Source organism: Diachasmimorpha longicaudata, chromosome 5, assembly GCF_034640455.1.
Source record: "Diachasmimorpha longicaudata isolate KC_UGA_2023 chromosome 5, iyDiaLong2, whole genome shotgun sequence".
In the NCBI taxonomy this organism is placed as follows: Eukaryota; Metazoa; Arthropoda; class Insecta; order Hymenoptera; family Braconidae; genus Diachasmimorpha; species Diachasmimorpha longicaudata.
In genome coordinates, this window is record NC_087229.1 from 2,134,878 (window position 1) to 2,158,646 (window position 23,769).

The 23,769-nt window shown below is 39.2% G+C and overlaps 3 protein-coding genes and 1 long non-coding RNA gene across 4 annotated transcripts; 2 read left to right on the top strand and 2 right to left on the bottom strand.

Annotated features, from left to right (window-relative positions):
* Nucleotides 1–985: 985 nt before the first annotated feature.
* On the bottom strand, nucleotides 986–2,277 carry LOC135162342 (uncharacterized). Its single transcript, XM_064120687.1, has 2 exons — nucleotides 1,489–2,277; nucleotides 986–1,410 (listed from the first exon to the last, which is right to left on the bottom strand). Exons 1-2 carry the CDS (start codon nucleotides 2,264–2,266, stop codon nucleotides 1,178–1,180), a joined length of 1,011 nt encoding a protein of 336 aa, XP_063976757.1. The 5' UTR covers nucleotides 2,267–2,277; the 3' UTR covers nucleotides 986–1,177.
* A 7,748-nt stretch (nucleotides 2,278–10,025) lies between these two features.
* On the top strand, nucleotides 10,026–12,309 carry LOC135162241 (uncharacterized). The gene is made up of 3 exons (XM_064120480.1): nucleotides 10,026–10,811; nucleotides 10,913–12,206; nucleotides 12,306–12,309. The coding sequence occupies exons 1-3, from the start codon at nucleotides 10,544–10,546 to the stop codon at nucleotides 12,307–12,309; spliced, it is 1,566 nt and encodes a 521-aa protein (XP_063976550.1). The 5' UTR covers nucleotides 10,026–10,543.
* Nucleotides 12,246–14,461, bottom strand: LOC135162729 (uncharacterized). Its single transcript, XM_064121503.1, has 3 exons — nucleotides 13,962–14,461; nucleotides 13,558–13,848; nucleotides 12,246–13,203 (listed from the first exon to the last, which is right to left on the bottom strand). Exons 1-3 carry the CDS (start codon nucleotides 14,273–14,275, stop codon nucleotides 12,582–12,584), a joined length of 1,227 nt encoding a protein of 408 aa, XP_063977573.1. The 5' UTR covers nucleotides 14,276–14,461; the 3' UTR covers nucleotides 12,246–12,581.
* A 277-nt stretch (nucleotides 14,462–14,738) lies between these two features.
* On the top strand, nucleotides 14,739–21,769 carry LOC135162740 (uncharacterized). The gene is made up of 3 exons (XR_010299009.1): nucleotides 14,739–15,960; nucleotides 18,221–18,438; nucleotides 18,545–21,769. It is a non-coding gene; the product is annotated as an uncharacterized LOC135162740 (long non-coding RNA).
* The last annotated feature ends 2,000 nt before the right edge of the window (nucleotides 21,770–23,769 follow it).

Genomic DNA, 23,769 nt, shown 5'->3' on the forward strand with positions numbered 1-23,769 from the left:
GAGAGGACTGATGGGTATGACAGGAAGGTTTTAGGGAATAGAGAGACAGAGAGAGAGAGAGAGAGAGAGAGCCAAAACTTACCATGTAAGCCTCGTCCTCGGCATCCGCCAGCCATTTCGCGGCCCGGTTATGGAGATCCTGGATGGCGAAAATATTTTCGCCATCCAGGATTTCACCCTCCGCATCCTCCCAGCGCAACCACTCGTTGGCCTCCCGCAGGTAGGCCCGCTTCCTCCGGATGGCCTGGATCTGTAAAATAAAAAAAAAAGCACAATGAATTAAAAATTTACAAAAAAGAGACAAACAGAATGAATTTAAAAAAAAACTAAAACAAACGAAAAACAAAAAAAAATCAAAAACTAAAACAAACAAAATGAATTTAAAAACTGAAAACTAAAACAAGCGAAAAAATCAAAAACTAAAACAACAACCAAAAACGAACGAAAAACCGAAAAAAATACGTGGATTAAAAAAAACGCGAAAACGTATACCCCACGAAGGGAAGACGTTAAAATAATATTAAAAAAAACGCTCGAAAAAAACACCAAAATGAACCGCGGACGCGAAAAACTAAAAATTGAAAACCGCGAGAAAAACGCCACACCCCAAAAACCGCGAAACACCACGAAAAACATGCAAAAATATAGGAAAAACTTACCGCGAGGGCAAAGTGCTCTTGGCACGCTCCTTGGCAGGTGACTTTCACCATTTTAAATCAAATTTTTTTAAATAAAAACGAAAAACACAAAAAACACTAAAACTGGACACTGGAGTCCTCCGGATGACGATGGTGAAAGAGGGCGGGTAGTGGAACCTCACGGTTTATATAACTTCTGCCCCACTATTCGCCCTCAACCCTCTAAACCGTAAGTTAGAGGGAGATGGGGGGTAAGGATATATGTAGGAAAGACGAGGAAAAAGTCAAAATTGTTCTCTAAACCCTCTAAACAACGAGAAGGAAAGAGACAATAAACGAAAGCCTACAGGACGCCGACGAAGAAGAAGCGAGAGAAATTTCTCCTAGCTTCTACGAGAAAAAAAAAGGGCTGGGGACAGGAGAGGGAATATTGGGTCTTGCCTAGCAATAAAAAAAAGTCAAGACTCACAGGTAATGCAATAAAATGTATGACTTTTATTTCAGCTATCCAAAAAAATACAAAAATGTTTAATAAATTTTTAAGCCGAACGGTTACTGGGTGATAACGGGGTGAAATCAAGACTCTGGATGACCAATCCTTCATCATCATCATCCCCGCTTTGATCCAATTGCATCGCAATTTGATCAAGCTCTTTTTGGCGCTGCGTTGGAGCCCATCGCCCTTCGTAATCGTCCTCGCGATTCCTTTGTTCTAGATTCGCGCCTAACGCGACTAGAACGGCCTCGATTTCCTCGATAGTTTTTCGCGGTTCTGAAATGAAAAAAATACAAGATTAGCTTAAATCAATCTAATCTCAAAATTCATATGATTAATTGATTGAATATTTACTTTTCGGGGTTGAGGTCGCGAAATTCAATGATCCATGCTGAGCATCTTCACCCTCGCGTTCCAGGATTAAATTGATGACTGATGGAGTGCTGGGAATGATCTCGATCGATGAATCCAATTCCATCATGGGCTCAGGGATGATATCCTTCGATGTGTTGTCCTTGGATCGATTTTTTTCTGATTCGCGAGCTCTAAATTGTCTTTGTTTTTCCTTAGCTAGTTCGCGACGTTTTTCGCGAGCGATAAAGTCGGCCTTCTTTTTTTCCGCGAGTTTTAAACGTTTTTCGCGAGCCTGTATTTTTTTCAGATCCTTTTTCTTATCAATGTAGTTCACTTGATTGAATAAATCAAGATCTTTTTCTAACATATTAATCCATAACTTTTTTTCTTCTGTACTCACTTGCATGATTTCACTTGTTTTTTTATTATTGACTTTCAGGATTTTAGAGTCACTTTGAGTGCTACCGGGTGATTTATGACCCAATCGTCTGGTTGAGTTTTTCTTCTTCTTTTCAACCTTTTGAAGGTCAAAGTCAATATTTATGACAGGACCTGTCTTGGAAATCTCATGTCTTTGGAGTTTCACTTTTTTCACTATTTTTTCAATTGATCTTTTCTCATCACTGTTATATTGCACTACACGATCACTTATTATTTTAATTCCGTTTTGATTGGCCTTGTTTCCACCATATTTAGATTTTTTAGGTTTAAAAGTTCCAGGCTGATAACCTGATTGATAACTGGATTTTGGAGATGCGTCCACTTGACTTGATGTCATTTTGACGTAAAAAACGTAAATGCAGTAAAATGATCTCACTGGGGTCCTTGATGCATCCCTAGTTTAGAAGAGGAGGGGCTAAGTTTTCCACACTTTTTTGAAGATTTGCCCTTGGTGGGGGGTCCTTTGCATACCTGATGGGGGCGGATGCTCGAGTTTTCCTTTTTTTCGCCCCCCCCCACTTGTTTTGCATTTGTTGGCTATTGAAAGGAAAGGTCAATGATTGGCCCATTTCCTTTCTTGTAGACCAATGTCTCCTCCCCCGCAGGGAGATAATATTCTTCCTCACACGCCCTAAAAAAGTAGTACCAATAAAGTTTTTCCCCCACTCCTGCTTTGCATAATCTTGTGTGTTCTATGCAGTCGAAAAAACCATTTGACTTCGACATTTTATATAATAATACATCACTATTATGCACAATTGCTTTAGTAACCACAGCCAAAGTTTTTTCATTTTTCGCATATTTCCTTTCATTTAATAAATTCGCGATTGCAATGCTTCTCAAGGATGGAGGATTATATCTCATTTGAAAATTCGATTCGATTTCTTTATTAGATTCTGCAGGTTCTTCATTGTAACATACTTTAAAAGTCGTACACATGTCTATGCCCTCATCTTGAGAGTGTAATTTATCCCTGCGATATCTGATATGGATTGTATTCCATATTTCACCGAGAAATTTATATTTGCATACACAAGAAGGATCAACAAGGAAATCTTCCACTTCGCATTCCAATCCTGACCCTATCGCGATTTTCCGCGCTTTTGTTGGACTGCACATGTCATCACTATCTAGGTAATCATCATCGGTATATTTATCAACACATACGCGTACTCTTTTCTGGCGAAATTGAGGCTTTTGTCGTCCCTCATACGATTCGCGACCCGCGAGATATTTTTTAAGGGACTCTAAATCGTAACTTTCAAAGTTTTTAGACATTTTTACTATTGCAATGCCTTTTAACGAATGACAACAAACGCGTCACTCGATTTAACAAAAAAAATCGGTATAGGAAGGTTCCATGGTAAGAGTGGGGGTACCGCGCAACATACAAAAACCGCGAAAGTGGGGCGCATGTGTGACGCCGCCGCCGCAGAACTCCCTGCGGTGGGGGATAATGTGTGACGGTTATAGGTCTGTCATGCGTATAGTGGGGATTCTGTCCCCTCCACTCTCATACGTAGCGCTATAAAACGCGGGTGCTCGCGGTGGATTTGATTCAGTCGTCCTGATTTCATCCATTCATTTTTTCAACATGGAGAGCAACAAACAAAAGGGATTCAGTGATGCTGAACAGCATGTGGTCTTGTCTCAAGTTATATCTTTGAATAGATCAGAGACAAAACAAATTCGTGTCGGCTTAAAAGTTACGTGTTTCGGTCAATTCGTCCCGGTTGTGCAATTTATGGGCGTACGCCCGAAACGCGCCATATTGTCAATGACACGAGAAGAATGGACCCTTTTTTTCAACGATTTGGATGCTGTAACCGATTACTTTGACCCTGAGAAGTTCCACCCAAAGATCAACCACAATCTACCTGCAAAGGAATTTGGGGCCATAAACGTGAAATTCCACCGCAGTTTTGAAAATCCCTGCGTGACCTTTGTTCGCAATGATGATGCAAATCAGACTCCCATAATGATGATGGGACAGAGCATCATTACATTGAAAAACAAGGCTGCATGGATTAATCAGTGGCTGGATTTCTTGGAGACATTGCCTCTCAAGGAATATAAGGAATCGCTTGTACAATCAATTAAAGGAATTGCTATGAATTATATGGATTATAATAGAATGCCTGCCACGGAGGATCTTCATCATCGCATACGCGTAAATTTCGAGGAAATTTATCTCATGGCTCGCGATGATCTTCGACGTACAATACCCCACGAAAATCTTGGTTATTTGTATCAATTATTTGGAGAATTATTCCATAATTGTTACAATTATTTCTATAAATTCGCGGGAGGGGCTTACAGAATGCCCTCATATTGAAAAAACCATGCACATATGATTTTATGTAAATGATTTTGTAAAATGGAACCTACGATTTTATGAAATATAAAAAAAGATAAAATGTAAAGCCTAAGTTTAATTATTTATTACAAAAACCCTCAACATCTTTTCAGGTATAAAAAAAGACGGAAGGCAAAAAAAAAAAGCTATTGACTTTTAGATAAAAAACTGTTGGAAGGAAAAAACATGCAATAAAAGAGAGAGAGAAAAACTTAGTCAAAAAAAAAAGGAGACATCGTTGAGAATTTTTCCAACGGTCTTCCATAGAAAGGGAAAATTTATTGCCCTAAAAACCTGTAAAAAAAAAGCATCCATTTACTGCGCCATTCATGCCAGGGCATTGCGCAATCCTCCATCTAAAAAAAAATAATGGGCCCAGTTTCCCTTAACACGTGAACGACATTCCATTGCATAACAATGGAATGCTTTCAGGCGTTTTGGGACCTGCCCGCATTCCTTCGTCACCCACCCACCACCCACTTCCTGTCGAACAATGACATTTTTTGGGGACCCTCACCCCAGGGGGCCCTAGAGCGGCGACGTCCTCCTCAAAGGACAATGGGGAAAACGTGTTCGGACACGTCTGGAAAAAGGGGGGAAGGGGGGCGATTCCTGGAAGAAAATTCGCCAATCGTGCCCACTTACTACTGGCGTGGCGGTGACAGAAAGTCAGAAAGTTTCATATTTGCTCACGAGTCTCCCGAAGGCATACGAGACGGTGTCCACTGTCATTGAAACCATGACAGAAGATGCAATCACACTAGATTTTGTAAAGAATCGACTCCTAGATCATTAGATGAAGTTAAAAAATGCAAATGAAGACACCAGTGCCAAAGTTTTAAATGTAGAAGCGGAACATCAACGCGGTAAAAATAATAACAATCAGAGAGGCTACAGACGTGATCATCGAGGAACAAGCAGAAGAGGCAGAGGTTCATATTCTCGCCCAGGATTCAAACCATATCATAAGTTATCTCATGGAAAATGCCATCAGTGTGGGCGAGTAGGGCACAAAATGAGAGATTGTTATTATTTTAAGAAGAACCAACAATTCAGGGAAAATCGCAGCAGACCAGCTCACACAGTTCAAACGATACAAACTCAATCAAGAGATAACGTATCCGGTATGGCATTCATGACTGGTGATTACCAGGACGATGCTAGTAACAAATTGAAATTTCTATTGGACTCTGGTGCATCTGATCATCTGATCAAGAGAGATTACATCTTTTTAAGCGCAATCGAGTTGCATCCACCAATGAAAATCTCCGTAGCGAAAAACGGAGAGTTCATTACAGCATTGAAGAAAGGAAGGATCCATCTCACTAGCAACATGGGAGTTCCAGTGGTTCTCGATGACGTTGTCTACTGTCCAGAGGTTCCGTATAATCTGCTGTCTGTTAGAACAATGCAGCAGGCTGGTATGAGTATCACCTTTGATGAAAAAGGAGTACAGATAAGCAAAGATGGTCAAATGGTAATGTACGGAAAACCTTTAAATAATTTAGTAGCTGTTGAATTTAAAATTTCGCTGAATATCGGTATTAATAATCCTCAAGTATATAATGTGAATGAGAACAGTTACGAATTGTGGCATCAGCGGTTGGGCCACATTGGTAGAGCAAAATTTCAGGAACTTACGAGTAAACAAATGGTCCAGGATATGAATCATTTCGAAAAAGCAATACCAAACGACGATCTGTGCGAGGCTTGTATCAACGGTAAACAAGCTAGGTTACCATTCGAAAAAGTCAAAGAAAAAAGTCACATTAAGAGGCCTTTGTTTATCGTACACACAGACGTGTGCAATAACTCCCACGAGTATAAACAATAAGAATTATTACGTTTCATTCATAGATGACTTCACGCACTATAGTGTAATTTAGTTGATTACTTACAAATCGGATGTTTTCTCAGTATTCAAAGATTATGTTGCAAAGAGCGAGACTCATTTTAATTCGAAAATAGTAAATCTATACTGTGATAATGGCAGGGAATATTTATCAAACCAAATGAAAGAATATTGTGTACAAAAAGGGATTAGCTATCACCTGACTGTCCCACACACACCCCAATTGAACGGCGTTGCCGAACGCATGAATCGCACGATTGTAGAGAGAGCGCGTGCTATGGTAAATGGTGCCGGGTTAGAAAAAGAATTTTGGGGAGAAGCAGTTTTAACTGTTACATATCTTATAAATATGACTCCAACAAAAGCGCTCAAAGTTGATAAAACTCCATTTGAATTGTGGCACGGCAAAAAGCCCAAATTGAAATATTTAAAAATTTTCGGTTCAATTGTTTTCGTGCATAATAAAACCAGGACAAGTAAATTCGATCAGAAATCCTGGAATGGTATTTTAGTAGGCTCGAACCAAATGGATATCAAGTTTGGGATGATGAGACTGAAAAGTTTGTAACTGTTAGAGATGTAATTGTTGATGAAATAAATTACTTGAAATCTCGGCCAGTGATGAAAGAAGTTGATTCAGGTAGAACTCATGAAACTGATGAACGTGTAGGAACTTCAAAATCAGAAGAAGAGAGTAAATCTGATATTTATAAATCAGATAGATTGAGAAAGAGGAAATCTGATATTGATAAATCAGATGGAGTTGAGAATAGTAAATCTGATAATAGTGTATCAGATGAACTGACGCCGATTGATTCAAAAGTAATAAAAAATCAAAGATTGGGTAAATCCAAAGATATTGTGAATAAATGGAAAGAAAATCGTGACGAAATAAGCATTCGGAAAAGTGAAAGAATTAAGAATCGTCCCCTTGTTTCGTACGATGAAGTCTCGGTGACGGATGACTACCTCTTATGCGCGCAGTCAGTTGTTTACAAAACACCCACCTCTTTCGAAGAGATACAAACAAGGGCTGATATAGTTCAATGGAAGAGGGCAATTCAGGATGAAATAAATTCACTTATGACTAACAAAACTTGGATATTAGTGCCGAAACCAAGTAACAAAAATATTGTAGATTGCAAGTGGGTATTCACGATTAAAAACGATGAATTTGGAAATTCTAAGAAATATAAAGCTCGTTTAGTTGCTCGAGGTTTTAGTCAACAATATCTAGTAGATTATGATGTGACTTTTGCACCAGTTGCGCGGATCTCAAGTTTTCGATTTGTTGTCGCTTTTGCCAATCAGTATGATTTATTGATTCATCATATGGATGTGAAAACTGCATTTTTAAATGGGATATTAAAAGAGGAAATTTATATGAGAGTTCCGGAAGGTGTCAAAAGCAATGGAAATCAAGTTAGCAAATTAAACAAAGCTCTATACGACTTAAAACAAGCAGCTAGATGCTGGTTTGAGATGTGTGAAAAATCTCTAATTGAAAAAGGGTTCAAAAACTCCTCTAGTGATCGGTGCATTTATATTCTTGATAGGGGAAGTATTGTTAATAATATATATGTAGTTTTGTACGTCGATGATTTAGTAATTGCAACTGCCAATATTAACACAATGCAAAAATTCAAAAACTATTTGATGAACAAATTTAGAATGACAGATTTAAGTGAAATAAAATTATTTTTGGGAGTCAAAATTGAAAGAAATAATGGAAAGTTAACACTCGATCAAAGTGCCTATATCAAGACAGTTCTTAAAAAAGTTCAATATACAGGATTGTAAACCTATTGATACACCTCTTCCAGCAAAATTGGATTACGAAGCTCTCAATTCAGATGAAAAATATGATGCGCCCTGTAGAAATTTCATAGGATGTTTGATGTATCTTATGCTATGTACTAGACCGGATTTAAGTGTTGCAGTTAATATTATGAGTCGATATGCTAACAAAAGCAACAAAGAACTTTGGCAGAATTTAAAGAGAATTTTGAGATATCCCAAAGGATCGGTAGATATTAACTTAAATTATGTTAAAAATGATTACGTTGACCTTCTGAGTGGATATGTTGATTCAGATTGGGGTGGTAGCAATGGCACTGATAGGAAAAGTACGACAGGTTATTTGTTTAAATTATTTGATCGATGCACGATCTGTTGGAACACTAACCGTCAAGCATCAGTGGCTGGTTCATCTACAGAGGCCGAGTACATGGCTCTGCATGAAGCTGTAAAGGAAGCCTTGTGGCTAAAATTGTTAGCAACTAGTATTAATATAATCGTATCGGAGCCTATTATAATTTATGAAGACAATACTGGTTGTATCTGTATTGCAAACAATCCGACAAGTTATAAACGATCTAAACACATTGATATTAAATATCATGTTTCTAGGGAACAAGTAGAGAAAAATGTAGTAAAATTAAAATTCATTGCTACAGGTCATCAACTGGCAGATGTACTGACGAAACCATTGACAGCTGTGAAATTCCTGGAGTTCAGAACAGGAATGGGTCTAGGATAACAACGTTGCAGCATTATAACTGTTTCTTTAATTAGTGTAATAAGAGATGTACGGTCTGGATAGGTTTTCTGGGTTTTCCTACATCCCTTGCAACGAATGTTGGGCCGTTTTTGTATTCCCAGTGAGATAGCGCGAGCAAGGTCTGTCTTGAGTAAAATAGTGATTAAGATGAAATATAAACATTTAGTTAAAAATAGAGTTAAGATTCATACACAGTTAATACAAATTAAGTTTTGATAAAATCGATTCATTTTTGAGGAGGCGTATTGGATTATATAGTTTCATTGTACTAAGAAATACTTCCAGGGCTTATGTGTTCAAAACTGAATCGATGTAGAGAGTGCCGGAGATTTAACATAAATATAAACAATGACTCCATGTCTCCATGGCGAGAAAGAAATAAGAGTTCCTTTGTATATAGGTGACGATATTCTTTTTGGTCCTATGACCGTCTTGTCAGTTAGCTGAAGCAGCTCATAGAGTACAGACGTTTTTCTTCCTCGTGCGTTTTAAGAATAGAAGAAAAGTTATTTACAAATTCATTGCATTTTATATTAATTAAGCTTCCCATTTCCAATATGAGACGACTTCTGATTTTTCTAGGGGTCCGGGAATATTCTACAGTCCATTTCTTCGTTTTCTCCCCTAGACCAAAAGGCACCCGCATTAGGGATCAGGCCGTTTTTCGCCCATATTTTTGCAAATATCATACCTAGGCCAATTTTGCCGCGCGCCATTGGATTCGCGAGACGATTTTCGATTTTTCTAGGGGTCTGGGAATAATCCCAACACGAGTTTTCCCTTTTTCTCGTTTTTCTAGGCTCCTTTGACTCCTAGACCAAAAGGGAAACAGATTTGCGATCACATCGTTTTTTGTGCATATCTTTAGTAATATCACAGCTAGGACAATTTTGTCGGCGCCATTGGATTCGTGAGACGACTTCCGATTTTTCTCGGGGTCCGGGAATAATCTAAAGTCGATTTTTTAGTTTTTCGTGTTTTTCTCGGCTCCTATGACTCCTAGACCAAAAGGGACACAGATTTGGGATCACTCCGTTTTTCGTCCATATCTTTGGTAATATCATTGCTTGCTACCAACGGACCCAACACCAGCAGACCAACAAGATGACAACTAGATACTACCATCAACAGAGAATTCATCATGTCTGATGAATGCGGGCGGGATGTTTAAACTAGACATAAAAAACGCCCCCCAACTCAACGACAAGTGGTCGATTAATTTCGGATACTTCCGGGGTTCATCGGGTCACTGGTCATCCGTCTCCGTAACGAACTTGAGACCCCCCCCAGTCAGTCTTGCATACATCCAACGTGTTAGTCAACGTAATTTGATCTTTTCGCTCTCTTCGACGACGCTCAATGTAATCTTTGTAATTAAACTATCAACGATTTCACACGGGTGAAATTCAACTAACTTTGTAGAATTTTGTATAGTTTTTGCAACTGGTGACGATTAAATACGAAGTTTTTATACATTAGTATTTTTGTGCCTTCACCTCACCCTCACGACACCTAGTCCAATTTTCCGGCGCCCGACCACCCAAAAATCACGTTCCTCAAGAAAACACAAATGGCTCTCTCGTCGTTCGGACTTCAACCTGATAACACGCGTATTAGTGATCGCTAGTACTACTCTATTGGGATCTCCGGCAGGGGACTACGCGCTTTAGCGGTTGAAACCGTGTACTAGTAAGAGAGAGTTGATGTCTGTCACTTGACTGGGCGAGCAAGTACTTCAAATTATTCCACCACAACTATCATTTATTTAAACGTGAATTTTTATTATCGTGATATTTTTGCATTAACTCATTAAATTTTCTTGATTGAACATTATATTGTATTAATAATGGAGTTTCCTGAAAAACCCAATAAAAGTAAAACCTTTTGTTGCGTGTATGGATGTCACAGCAAAGCCTGTCGTGATCCAAAAATCCGATTTTACACTTTTCCTCGTGAAAAAGTTGACTTTGTGAAAATCATAAATAAATTTGATGAAGAGGAAATGATTGACAGACGTCAGGCTTGGATCAAAGTGTTAAGAATAGGGAAGAAAGTGTCGAAATACATGAAAGTTTGTTCTCTACATTTCATTGAAGATGACTTCATATTACCATGTAAATAGATAATTATTTTCATTAAATTCAATTGAATTTTCAGTGAACTCAAAAATTGACGAATTAAAGATAATATTAGATTACCGATTTTTCAATTACAGTCAGAGCTAAACAGCATAACACAATACTGCTTCGCCTGAAAAAAACAAGTGTTCCCTCACTCAATTTGCCTCCTCAACCTACCACAACATCTCAAAATACTGCCAATGCACCGGATAACAGTGCCCGAGCAGAAAGGAGACGTCAAAGATCAATACACAAACGATCTCCGACGGATACCAATTATGAAGAATTGATTAAAAAAAGGGATGCCGCGGGAAATACTGAAGGAGCAAGAGGAGAAGATGACACGTCTATCGGTGAATTTCCGCCAAATGAAATACCATCATTGCTTCCAAAAAATTTAAAGAACACGGGAACACAAGTTGATGGGAGTCTCAGTGATGCAGCAACACAGGCCCCAAAGAATTATTCAGAAATAGGAGTTCAAGTCCGGAGTGATTTAGTCATGTTGAAATTCATAAATTTTATTACAGACGATGCTGAGTTAAGTACTTTTACAGGAATTCATAGTTTTGAATTGCTGAATACTATTGAAGAATTGGTGCAAACCATAGATAGAGCATCATGTGCAAGTACCACATTACCTCTCAGAGAAACCATAATCATGACTTTTATGAAATTCAAACAGAACTCGTCGTATACTATGTTGGCACTTCTTTTTCGTTGTTCTATTGACACTTGTAAGCAGAGAATTGTAAAAATGATCGATCTACTGGATAGGTGTTTAAAACCGAGCATCGTTTGGCCAAGTAAAGAAAATATCTTGCAAAATTTACCATTGTCTTTCAAAGGTTTAGAAAACGTTCGAGTAGTAGTAGATTGCACGGAAATAAAAATACAAAAGCCATCTAAATTGTGTTGCCAAATACAGAGTTATTCCTATTCTAAAACTTCTTATACAATCAAATTCATGACTGGTGTGACACCAGCTGGATTAATCTCTTTCGTAAGTAAAGCTTACGGTGGACGTGTTTCTGATAATATGATTTTGCAACAAAGTGGAATTTTGGAGAAAATGGACAAAAATGATATTGTAATGGCTGACAAGGGCTTCACTGTCGAAGATCTGTGCAGGAAAAACGATGTGACACTTCTCACGCCTTTTTTTCTTAGAAACAAGAAGCAGTTTACAAAAACCGAGGCACTCACTAATCGTAGAATTGCTATGGCACGAGTCGATGTGGAGCGAGTCAATCAGAGGTTGAAGACTTTCGCTGTGCTGGGGAACACCATGCCAATTTGCCTACTAAGCAAAGTTGAAGAAATTTTCAATATTATCTGTGGGATTGTGAACTTGAGCTTGCCTATTCTTAAGAACGATAAGTTTTGTACGTAGAAAGATAGTTAATAAATTGACATATTTCAACTTATCATATTTTATTAATTTATATTGCAAATGATTTTTTTGGTAAAGAATTACTGTATCAACAGGTAGGTTTACATAAAGCTGACCATCATAAACAAAATCTTTAAGGTCGTCATTCTTTGTCTCTGTTTGTACTTTCTTTGTGACATGCATAATGAATCATTTTATCAAAATAGAGTTTTTTAAAGAATACAGCAGCTTTGTGGTATATTCAGGTTGAAATTTGATAGGAAATGAAATGAAAGCATCATCAAATGGAGTATAAATGATGAATTCCGTCACCGGCAAATTCAACACAGCCATACCTATTTGTACTTGTGCAAAGTATGTATGAGACTCTTTCAGGGTAAATTTGTCGCCTTTTTGACTAACCATTTGATAGAGTTAATCACTTCACTTAATTTATTCTTTTTACCAGAATAAGGACATTTGATTTCAATCAATTTAACCGGCTTATTCTCATCAAAAATAATCCCATCGGGGGAATACCCAAGCCATGAGTTCTCACATGAAACAATCAAACCAGTTTCTACAATTTTTAGTGGTAGAATTGTTTTTTCATAAGCTTCGCGTGCCACAATTTCATTGTCTAAGCCGTGCTTTATGTAGCAATTATGGAATGATTTAGGATAGAAATAATTTATTGCTTTTTTCTTCCAATCTGGATTCTTATTATTTCGATATGTGAATATGCTATACGCAACACTCCCAGTTATTCGAAATTGTCGTTCCTCTAGCCACACTGAATAATATTGCTTGCTTTCAACACAAATCGCGTAGACATTCTTCTCAAGTCGACAAATAAATTTTGTGCAACATTCTCTCAGAGGATCAATCTCCAATTTCTTCAGATCATGTAGAAATTGCGATGCCTGTTGATTGTTGAATATAGCTTGAATTGTTGAAGGATCAATTATTGATTCATTACTATTAATCGCCTCAAAAGTTTCATGCCTCCCACACCTGAGAATCAAAGAAAACAAGAAAGAAAAAAAAATTTAGAGAAAGTATCCCGTTTAAAAACTGACAGAAAAATATTAGTTTCATTCTTCGTTTATTTTATAGTAGGTAGATTATACTATTCATCAGATAATACACTCATGATTCCATATTTAAATTAATAAAGTCTAAAAATATTGATTAAGAATAGAATTTATCAACGAGAAAAGGCTCATAATTGAATTGATTGTAACTATTTTTTATCTTTTCTAGATAAATATTTAGCGTAAATGATTGTAAAAAAAAGTTAAAAATCATGGCGAATGAATCTAAAAATATCCAAAAATTAATCATGGTAAATAAAATTTGTTCTAATACATGTGTAGTGGCAATGCTGACTTGGGAAGCTTCCTCGCCATGATTGTTCTCAACAAATCCTCTTGGCTCGTTGACAACTCTGATTTTCCTCCTTCGACAACATTAGGTTCATTATCTACTCTGGTTTTTCGTCGGTTTTGAGCTTGCAGATCTTTTTCTCTTCGTTTAAACATACATTCATGTTCATTGAACGGCCTAGGTTCATATTTTGCCAATGAGGATGCGTGGGGTGCATTCCAAACGCATTTTTTGTCAGTGCAGGTGATAGTTTTTAAACTCTCCAGATCATTCCTTAAATGAAAGGATAAAAATTGAAAATTACTGTTGTGATGATATTTTTTTTTTAATTTAAAATGTTATAAAATTTAACGTTTGGGCAATAGTGAAATGCCATGTAAACTTACCTACTACAATACAATAGCACTGCTACGACATGCTTGCAAACACCACTCAGCCCAGCTTTACAGGAACATTCCATACCAATAATTCTTCCATCTTTAAGTATTTCACCAGTTATCTCATGTGGATTACTTTTTAATTGAGAAGTTTGTAGACAAAAAGCGAGAATTTTATAGCTTTCACAGTCACTGGAGTTATTTTCCACTTGTCCACATTGAATTATGAAATCTGCATTAAGCAGATCTTCTCCACCACGGAAACTCTTAGCTCTGGGATTTGTATCAGCAAATCTACAAATTTCTTGCGTGCTAACTCTCATTTTGAACCGATTCAAGTAACTATTTCACCATATAAAAATAAAGAACAACATTAGGTCAGCTGGCTCTTCGACTCTCTTTCGATAGTTTTTTAGTTTCACCGCGAGGCGGCCAACATTGAGCCACGCCTCCGTCGGAGATCCCAATATAAAAATAAAGAACAGCATTAGGTCAGCTGGCTCTTCGACTCTCTTTCGATAGTTCTTTAGTTTCACCGCGAGGCGGCCAACATTAAGCCATGCCTCCGTCGGAGATCCCAATATCGATATCTCCGGATTAAACTCAAATCGTAGTTCTCAGTAATTATAAGTGATCGCTCAACCATAGTGTAATTTAAAATTAGTTATATTTTTTATAATTAACACACATTGAACAGCTCAACACGGGTGTGAAATTGTGTTGCATTTTACGCCGGCCCCCCTCATTCCCTCCTCGCCATATCTCACCACTCATTGCTCTCCTCACCCACTCCACTCCCACAAACCAGGCATCTCATCAAACAAAAACTAAAACAACAAAAATGAAAATGAAGAAAAATACATGGATTTTGAAATTTAAATGAAAAACACGAAACGTGTTGTTACGTCCTCACATCTCGTCAACTGCTTACCCACCGCCGAGATACCGACCGTCGAATCTTATTACCGACGGTTCAGTTATCGACGCTTTGAGCCGGTTACCCATAGAGGGGTTATACCTGTTTACCCACCTCCGAGATACCGACCGTCGAATCCTACACAGTCCTGACAGTCCAGTTATCAACGTGTGGAACAAGTTACCCGCGCTCTAGCGAATTACCGATCCGGTTGGAAAAAGTTAAGCTAATAACAATAAACATGAAGAAATATTATAAACGTAAGATAAACAAGAAATTATATTGTAATGTTTTCCGAGCGCACAATTTTACTGAAAATGATCACTAATGGCACTGCAAATGCCAAGAAAAAAATGCTAAATCACCTGAAACAAATCGCACGAAGATTTTGCGCTGACAAAATGCACCGGACGGAAATGCTTTCTGCTGATGTTACAACCGGGTGCGAATTCTATATAAAAACGCCCCGATTTAAATAATAAATAGTTCATTCATAATCCTACCACCGTGGTGAATTCATCATTTATTGCGGAGCAGAAGATTGCTTGCATTAAATCTCCTTATCCTAATTGATTGGAGCAGAAGACTGCTCAATCAAAGTCCTAGTCCAATAAAGGATTGGAGCAGAAGATTGCTGAATCTTAAGTACCATCTCCAAACTACTCAGTCCTTCCCCCGCAATTATTTCAATGCCGAAAAGGACCAGACGTGGGGGTAGAAAATATCAGCTGCGGAAGTTGGCGACGAATTATCAAAATCCCCAAGAAATGGATTTAGACACGTTGTTGGGAAACAATAACTCAGTGCCGACAGTGATTAGAAGTGACACCCTCAGCATTGCAGTCACTAGGGACTGCCAGGGAAATTTAAAACTGGTCCAACGTCGTGAACCAGTATCCGGACCCCAACAGGAGACACCAGGAACTGCACCACATCCCCAGACGCAGGGATATTTTACCACTGATTACGTGGCCAATCAGCAGCAGACCCAAGTTCCTGTCAGCAAGGACCACGCTTCGTTTAAAATCACTCCTTCGACGAAGAATTTCCTGAGTAGGCTAAGAGAAAAACTCCGACAACTGAAAAATTGAGGTAGGACTCAACAAATTCATAAACCAGGTAAAAATAAATAATCGAAAAGAGAGAAATTCTCTTCAACCGGTTGCACTGAAGAAAGTAGTTAAAAATCATACGTCATTTTAAAATTGGACGTAACAGTATACCCCACGACGAGAACAAATTAAAACAAAAAAAAAACACGCGAAATAAAAACATTGAAAAAAAGAACCCGCGGACGCGAAAACACTGACAATTTAAAAAACCGCGAAACACAACACATAACAAAAAAACATGCAAAAAAATAGGGAAAAAACTGACCCTTAATGCGAAGTGCTCCTGGCACGCTCCTTGACAGGTCACTGTCACCGTGTTGAAATTTTTTTAAATAAAAAAACGGAAATATATACAAAAACACTGAGTCCGTAATCCTCCTCCGAATTGACACAAGTAGAGTGTTTCCCCCACGCTTGCTTTACATAATCTTGTTTTTTGTATGCAGTCGAAAAAACCCATTGATTTCAACATTTTATATAATAATACATCACTGGTGTGCAAAATTGCTTTGGCAACCACGGCCAAAGTTTTGTCATTTTTCGCATATTTCCTTTCATTTAATAAATTCGCGATTGCAATGCTTCTCAGTGATGGAGGATTATATCTCATTTGAAATTGTGATTCGATTTCTTTATTAGATTCTGTAGGTCCTTCATTGTAACATACTTTAAAAGTCGTACACATGTCTACGGCCCCGTCTTGAGAATCTAATTTATCCCTGCGCTATCTGATAAGGATTTTATTCCATGTCCCACCAAGAAATTTAGATTGACATATACGAAGAGGATCAACAAGGAAATCTTCCACTTCACATTCCAATCGTGACCCTATCGCGATTTTCTGCGCTTTTGCTGGAATGCATATGTCATCACTATCTGTACTGCCTATATCATCACTATCTGTATATTTATCAACACATACGCGTTCTCTTTTCTGACGAAATTGAGGCTTTTGTCGTCGCTCATACGATTTGCGATCCGCGAGATATTTTTTGAGGTACTCTCAATCGAAACTTTCGAAGTTTTTCGACTCTTTTGCAGTTGCAATGTCTTTTAACAAATGACAACAAACGCGTCACTCGAATTAAAAAAAAAACGGTATAGAAGAATGCAAGGTAAGAGTGGGGGTAACGCGCGACATACAAAAACCGCGAATGTGGGGCGTATGTGTGACATCGCCGCCGCAGAAATCCCTACGGTGGAGGATAATGTGTCACGGTTATAGGTCTGTCATGTGCATAGTGGGGGATTCTGTATCCCCACTCTCATACGTAGCGCTATAAAACGCGACTGCTTGCAGTGGATTTTATGCAGTCGTCCCGATTTCATTCGTTCATTCTTTCAACATGGAGGGTAACAAACAAAAGGGATGCAGTGATGCTGAACAGCATGCGGTACTGTCCCAAGTTATATCTTTGAATTGATTGGAGACAAAGCAAATCCGTATCGGTTTACAAGTTACGCCTTTCGGTCAATTCGTCCCGGTTGTACAATTTATGGGCGTACGCTCGAAACGCGCTATATTGACGATGACTCGAGAATGGGGCCTTTTTTCAACGATCTGGATGCTGTGACAGACTACATTGACCCTGAGAAGTTTCATCCCAAGATCAACCACAATGTACCTGCAAAGGAATTTGGAGCCATAAACCTGAAATTCCACCGTAGTTTTAAAAATCCCTGCGTGACCTTTGTTCGCAATGAGGATGCAAATCAGACTCCCACAATGATGATGGGCCAGAGCATCATAATATTGAACAACAAGGCTACGTGGATTAATCGGTGGCTGCATTTCTTGGAGACATTACCTCTCAAAGAATATGCGGAATCGCTTGTACGATCAATTACAGGCGTTGCCATGAATTATATGGCATACAATAGAATGCCTGCCACGGAGGATCTTTATCATCGCATACGCGAAAATTTCGAGGAGATGTATCTCATGGCTCGCGATGATCTTCGACGTACAATACCCCTGAAAATCTCGTATATTTGTACCAAATGTTTGGAGAATTATTCCATAATTGCTTTAATTATTTCGATAAATTCGCGGGAGGCGCCTACACCATGCCCTCATATTGAAAAAACCATACCCATATGATTTTGTAAATGATTTTAATCTAGAGAAAGATTTATAAAATTTATAAAATGTATACTATTATTTTTGTGAATTATGAAAAAAGATAAAATGTAACCCCTAGGTTGAATTATTTATGAAAAAACCCTTAACATCTTTTCAGGTATAAGAAAAAAGACGGAAGGCAAAAACATTTTATATCTTTAGATGAAAAAAACTTTTAAAATGAAAAGGCACACAATAACAGAAAGAGAGAAAAACATAGGCAAAAAAAAGAACACATCGTTGAGAATTTTTCCAACGGTCTTCCATAGCCAGGGAAAATTCATTACTCAACAAGACTGAAAAACAGCATTCATCTATAGCGCCATCCATCTCAGGGTATGACGCAATCCTCCACCTAAAAATAATGGAAAATTTCCCTCGACACGTTCTACAAAACGACATTCCAATGCACAACAATGGAATAATTGTAAGCATTTTTCAGGCCTCCCGCGTCCCTCACCGCCCAACCACCACCCACTTCCTGTAGAAGAAACAACATTTTTCGGGGACCCTCACCCCAGGGGGCCCCCAGAGCGGCGACGTCCTCTTCAAAGGACAAAGGGAAACCTGTTCGGACACGTCTGGAAAAACGGGGGGAATTCTTGGAATAAATTCCCCAATCGTGCCCACTTACTACTGATATTACCAAAGATATGGACGAAAAACGGTGTGATCCCAAATCCGGGTCCTTTTTGCTCGAAGAGCCAGAGGATCCCAGAGAAATGCGAAAAACGAAAAAATTGATTTTAGAATAGTCCTGGAGACCTCGAAAAATCGGAAACCGTCCCACTAATGGCACGCCACATGTTCCGTAATAATGCCTTACCAACAGGCACGTTCATCATGGGAGTTCGGGTGCCACCGCTACACCAATTTTGCCATTGAAGCCACTTCAGAAGCATCTACAATCTCCTCTATAGCTACTGTTTTCATGGTTATCGCGAATGAAAACTACCTTTACGTTCAAACTCCTATCGGTTTGATTACAAGAAGCAAGGTAGGCTTGGCGATACAGTTGACAACTATCCCTGTAATTGAGATGAAGAAATGAAACCAGCGTCATTCGTTGCTCATTAAATCTTCGATGAATTGTGATGGTTTCATGTCTTCGTGTCAATTAAAGGAGGAGAAATCATTTTTTGAATCAGGGGGGTGGGGTTTATTGGATATTCTCGCTCGACGCCGTCGAGAACTGATACGCATCATGCTGCATTTTTGCTGTGTTTAAAGTTATTGCAACAGACCGCTGCACCATGTAGTCTTTGCATGTTTCATTCGCTGCTATTTCTTATTGATCGTTTGACAGTCTCGCAATTGGGTTTGTACAATTATTCAATTTTTAATCATTGCAAAGAATAATCAAATGAAGATCATTTATTCCAATTCTCCTATTTCACCGTCCTTTTTATCCATTCATATTTATGAAATCTAATTTATATTCATGAAATAAAAATGGGAAAAATAAAAAGTGGACACCTGAGAGAATCGCAAATGCTTGTTCAATAGCCAATTCTCTTATTGTGTGACACATACTGCGATCTCTTAGTCCCAACCGGAAGCTTTAGCTGATATCGATTGTAGTCAACACGGAATTAATCTCTACCTTGTCCACGCTGTTTAACCGACCCTGCACAGTGGTGCGCTCACCATCCTGATAATTCTGTGTACAGTCGACCGTCTGTACAGTTGTGCAAGCTCGAACGGAGCCCCCCCATTTACTGGTTGATCTCTCGTGATTGGCCTTGCATATCTCCCCTATGATCTCTGTTCTTTGGCTCAAACTGAATAAACCCCCCCCCCCGATTCGCCATATCATGTGACTCAATCAAAGAGATCTCACATGTGGCTGTTAGAAGGGGATAGAAAATACCTGAGTCTCTCAGAGAAAAGTAAACTGTCTCTGGAACGCGTTTATGACACAAACGGCTTATACAAAGATCAAATTTCAAGTGACATTCAATAAAAAAAACTCTACAAAGGTCTTTTGGTTTGGATAGCTAGAACCACATAGAATGATTTTATGATTTATGGGTCGTTTCCAGGTAATTTCCAAATTTCGACTAACATTTTAAAATTCCACATTTTACTCTCTTTAATATTTCGACTGCGTCAACGAAGCTAATACTTAAAGAGATTCAAAGAAATGAATGAAAAAAAATATATGCGTGAAATTTATGCATGACAGAAGTGAAACTTCTTAGTCATAGACTGTTCAAAAGTGTTGTCTGCATTTTTTGTGATTATTTTTTTCATTCCAATTTCAACCAATCAAATGGTGGCATTTCCCCTCACGTGGTACAAGTAAAACGGTTTTACTTCGGATATTTTTCGAATATTTCCCTGTTGGTTGCTCAGCAATGAAAATATCCGATAAACACTTTTTATGCGTTTCAAACCTCAAAACTGTGTTGTATACCCCAGTATTTTAATCTTTTCCATAGAATAATTTCATTATACTTTCTTCCTACATATATTTTACTATGTTTTTTGTAGGTACGCTATTCAAATATTGTCCGTAGTTTAATAACCTCCGAACCGTCCATCGTGGGTCTCACCCCAATAAACCCATTCCAGCAGTTCCTAATGTATTTCCCCATATCAAGAGAATCCTAGAAAACCTTCCCTAATTAAAAGAACCCTAGCGTACATCCCCTATTAAGATAATCCCAGGGAAAAACCCCAAATTGAGAATCGTCCTAGCGAACCTTTGCCTCCACAACCAAATACTATCTCCACTCCACTTTTCCTAATTTCCTCAGGTGAATAAAACCGAGGAGTTCCTTTGATTTAAGTTAGTTCTAATTTTCGGACTGTAGCCGAATACTTCAGAAACGACGTTACATTCAGAGTAACACGTACCATTAGCTCCGTGAATAAATATCAGTTTTTACCCTTAAAATCTGTGTACGTAATTTATTCTCCGGGAATCCAACAACTGTCATTAGAAAAAATCAAGTTCAAAGACTTTACCTCGACATGAGCAGATTTGGAGAAGAATCGTTGGATATTATTGATCGAAAAATTAAAAAGAATGTTCCCATTAATACAGTGAAGAGAAAAGCCACAATTTGGAAATAATTCTCTGCATTTTGGGCAGACAGAAAATATACGCTGGAGAAGCCACAACTACGAGTGAAAAACCATACTATATGACGTGAAATGCCACACATTTAATTGTGTGAAATTGGAATGAAAAAAATAATCCAGCCAAATACCCCTCGACCTTCAAAATTAATCGGATATTTCCCGAGAGTTTCGTTGCGTAGCAACGAGAGGGATAAGTTTTGCAGGTTTTTCTGCGAATCTTATCCCGATCGGTGCTACGTAGGGAAACTGGAGGCTGATCTGCTGATGCTTTCGTCTTGATTGTATTAACGGGGACAGTTCCATGTATTGCCTTATCAATATTTGCCAGAAAACTACTTCCGAATCGACTCATTTTTGATACAATTGTGTAAAATCTCCACAATAAAATTCAATCTGTCAGTTTGACAAGGGGTTTATTTCGTTAAGTTATCGTTTGTTTTTTTATATATAGCCTACCCGCAGAATTATCAAAAAATTATTATCAGTGTTTTGAACTCCAACAAAAGACTTGTTATGTGCGGAGGCCGACACACGGCATCCTTATGAGAGAAGCTATTGAAGATTCGGCCTAAAGACCCTGCTCCTTGCCCTTCCTTCCCCTTGTCATCGGTCATGGGGCATGCGCGGGGCGCCTGCTGAGCAGCGATAGCTGTGGTTAACTTCATAGAGATTCTTAGCCAGCAAGAAACTTGCCAGGATGCCGTGTGTCGGCCTCCGCACATAACAAGTGTTTTGTTGGAGTTCAAAACACTGATATTATGTGCTTTGGGCCGAGACACGGCATCCTTATGAGAGATGTGTTTGTTTTCTGCTGGCGCCCCGATTAACGCTATGTGATGATTTTTTTTTCTGGTCAGCGAGAAACAAAAAGAGATTATAAGGAACAGTATTTAATTATTCAATTAGACAACCTTATTACTCTACGGATATGGAAATAAATTTTGGTTTTTCAAACTGATTTAAAATGCGAGGATAGTGTGTTCCTCTTTTCCTTGATGGCAACCTGGCGACAGTAGTGTTTTCGCAAAGTTTGAGCACACCTCCAGTTGCCTTGTGCTAAGATTTCCTCTACAGGTACGTTATCCAGCCAGCTGCGTGAAGCTACTGCTGAGCGTATGCTACCTGGAGAAGCTGCTATGCCAGCCTCCCGGAGAGCTGAACGGATCCAACCGAAAATGATCGTCACAGATGCAGGCTTTACGAGTCCTGTAACAGTGATAAAGAGTTCGTCGAAGCCCTGCGTGGCACGTCTCTCCTCTGACTTCTTTACCATGGCCTTGATTAATGTTACTGGGCACAGACGAATGTTAGGATGCTTGGACAGCCCCCAGCCTGATTACCGGAATCGATTACGATCAGTCTTGGATCTGAACGCAGGCCACAAGATCATCTCATCCCCCAGATAAGACAGGTAGTCGTTGAAAACCTTCAACAAGGTCAAGTCATGGATTCGACGGCCTGAGATCAGGAGTAGCAGGGCTGCAGTTCTTCTGGATAATTCAAAGAGTGATAAATCAGGAATCGGAGTGCTGAGCCAGTTCAAGAGCAGCTGCGCGCCCCAAATGTCTGTCTTGATTTTCCTAGGCCTAGCTATAGATATAGCTTTTAGGACCTGTCGGACTGTGAAATCCGATGAGATCGATGACGATGACTTGCCGGAGCAAAAGGTGGCAACCGCAGACTTGTGGACTAAAATTGTGTTGTACGATAGATTCTTCTTGAGGAAGAGGTTTGCCAAGAATTGGGCCACGTTGTGACCCTGGGGTGAGCCTGGATCGATGTTGTTATCCTGGCACCAGCCAAGCCAGCGACGAATTGGTACTTTATGTTTCCAGAGTGGCAGCCCGCCAACTGTTACTAACTAAGTCCTTTTCCTCTGCTGTCCAGTTATGAACTAATCGGTTCCACATCCAACCCTCCACACCTGGAGACAGAGATGGTCCAGCTCCGGAGGAGGGAGGTGTGTTGTCAGGCCTACTAACCCTTCCGCTAGATTCTCGATTGTTAGTGGTGGTTCCTTGCTGCGAGATACTAGATCTGGCATCCAAAAAGTTTGATCGAATTTCGGCGCCACTAACAGTACCCGTCCCGTGCAATTGTTCAGGTGAGCTAGTACTCGAGGAACGAGGCAGGGTGGCGGGAACACCCAGGCTAGATTAAAATGCCACGGGCGACTGAAGGCGTCTATAAATAAGGCGCAGGAGTCTCTGGAGTTCAAGGAAACGTACGGATGCACGACGGCGGATCTCTCTGAGGCGAACAGATCGACGTCGACGCAACTCAATTGTATCTGCCTGGGAGATATGCAGCCGACAGTTCGATCTGGAGATTGTCGGTGAGGTCCAACAGTTTGTAGGTGGGGTTCAGGAGATCCAGTGATCTCGTCCCGCCCTCTTTTCGTATGTACGCGACAAGAGTTTGATTGTCCGTTTGGACCAGGATGTGAGATCCTCGAAGTGAAGGGGCCTCCTGCGTGATGGCAGCGTACAGCGCAAACATCTCCTTGCCGTTCGAATGCCACTTTATCTGATCCCTGGACCAGTCCCCTGACATGAGAGTTGAATTCAGTTGGGCTCCCCA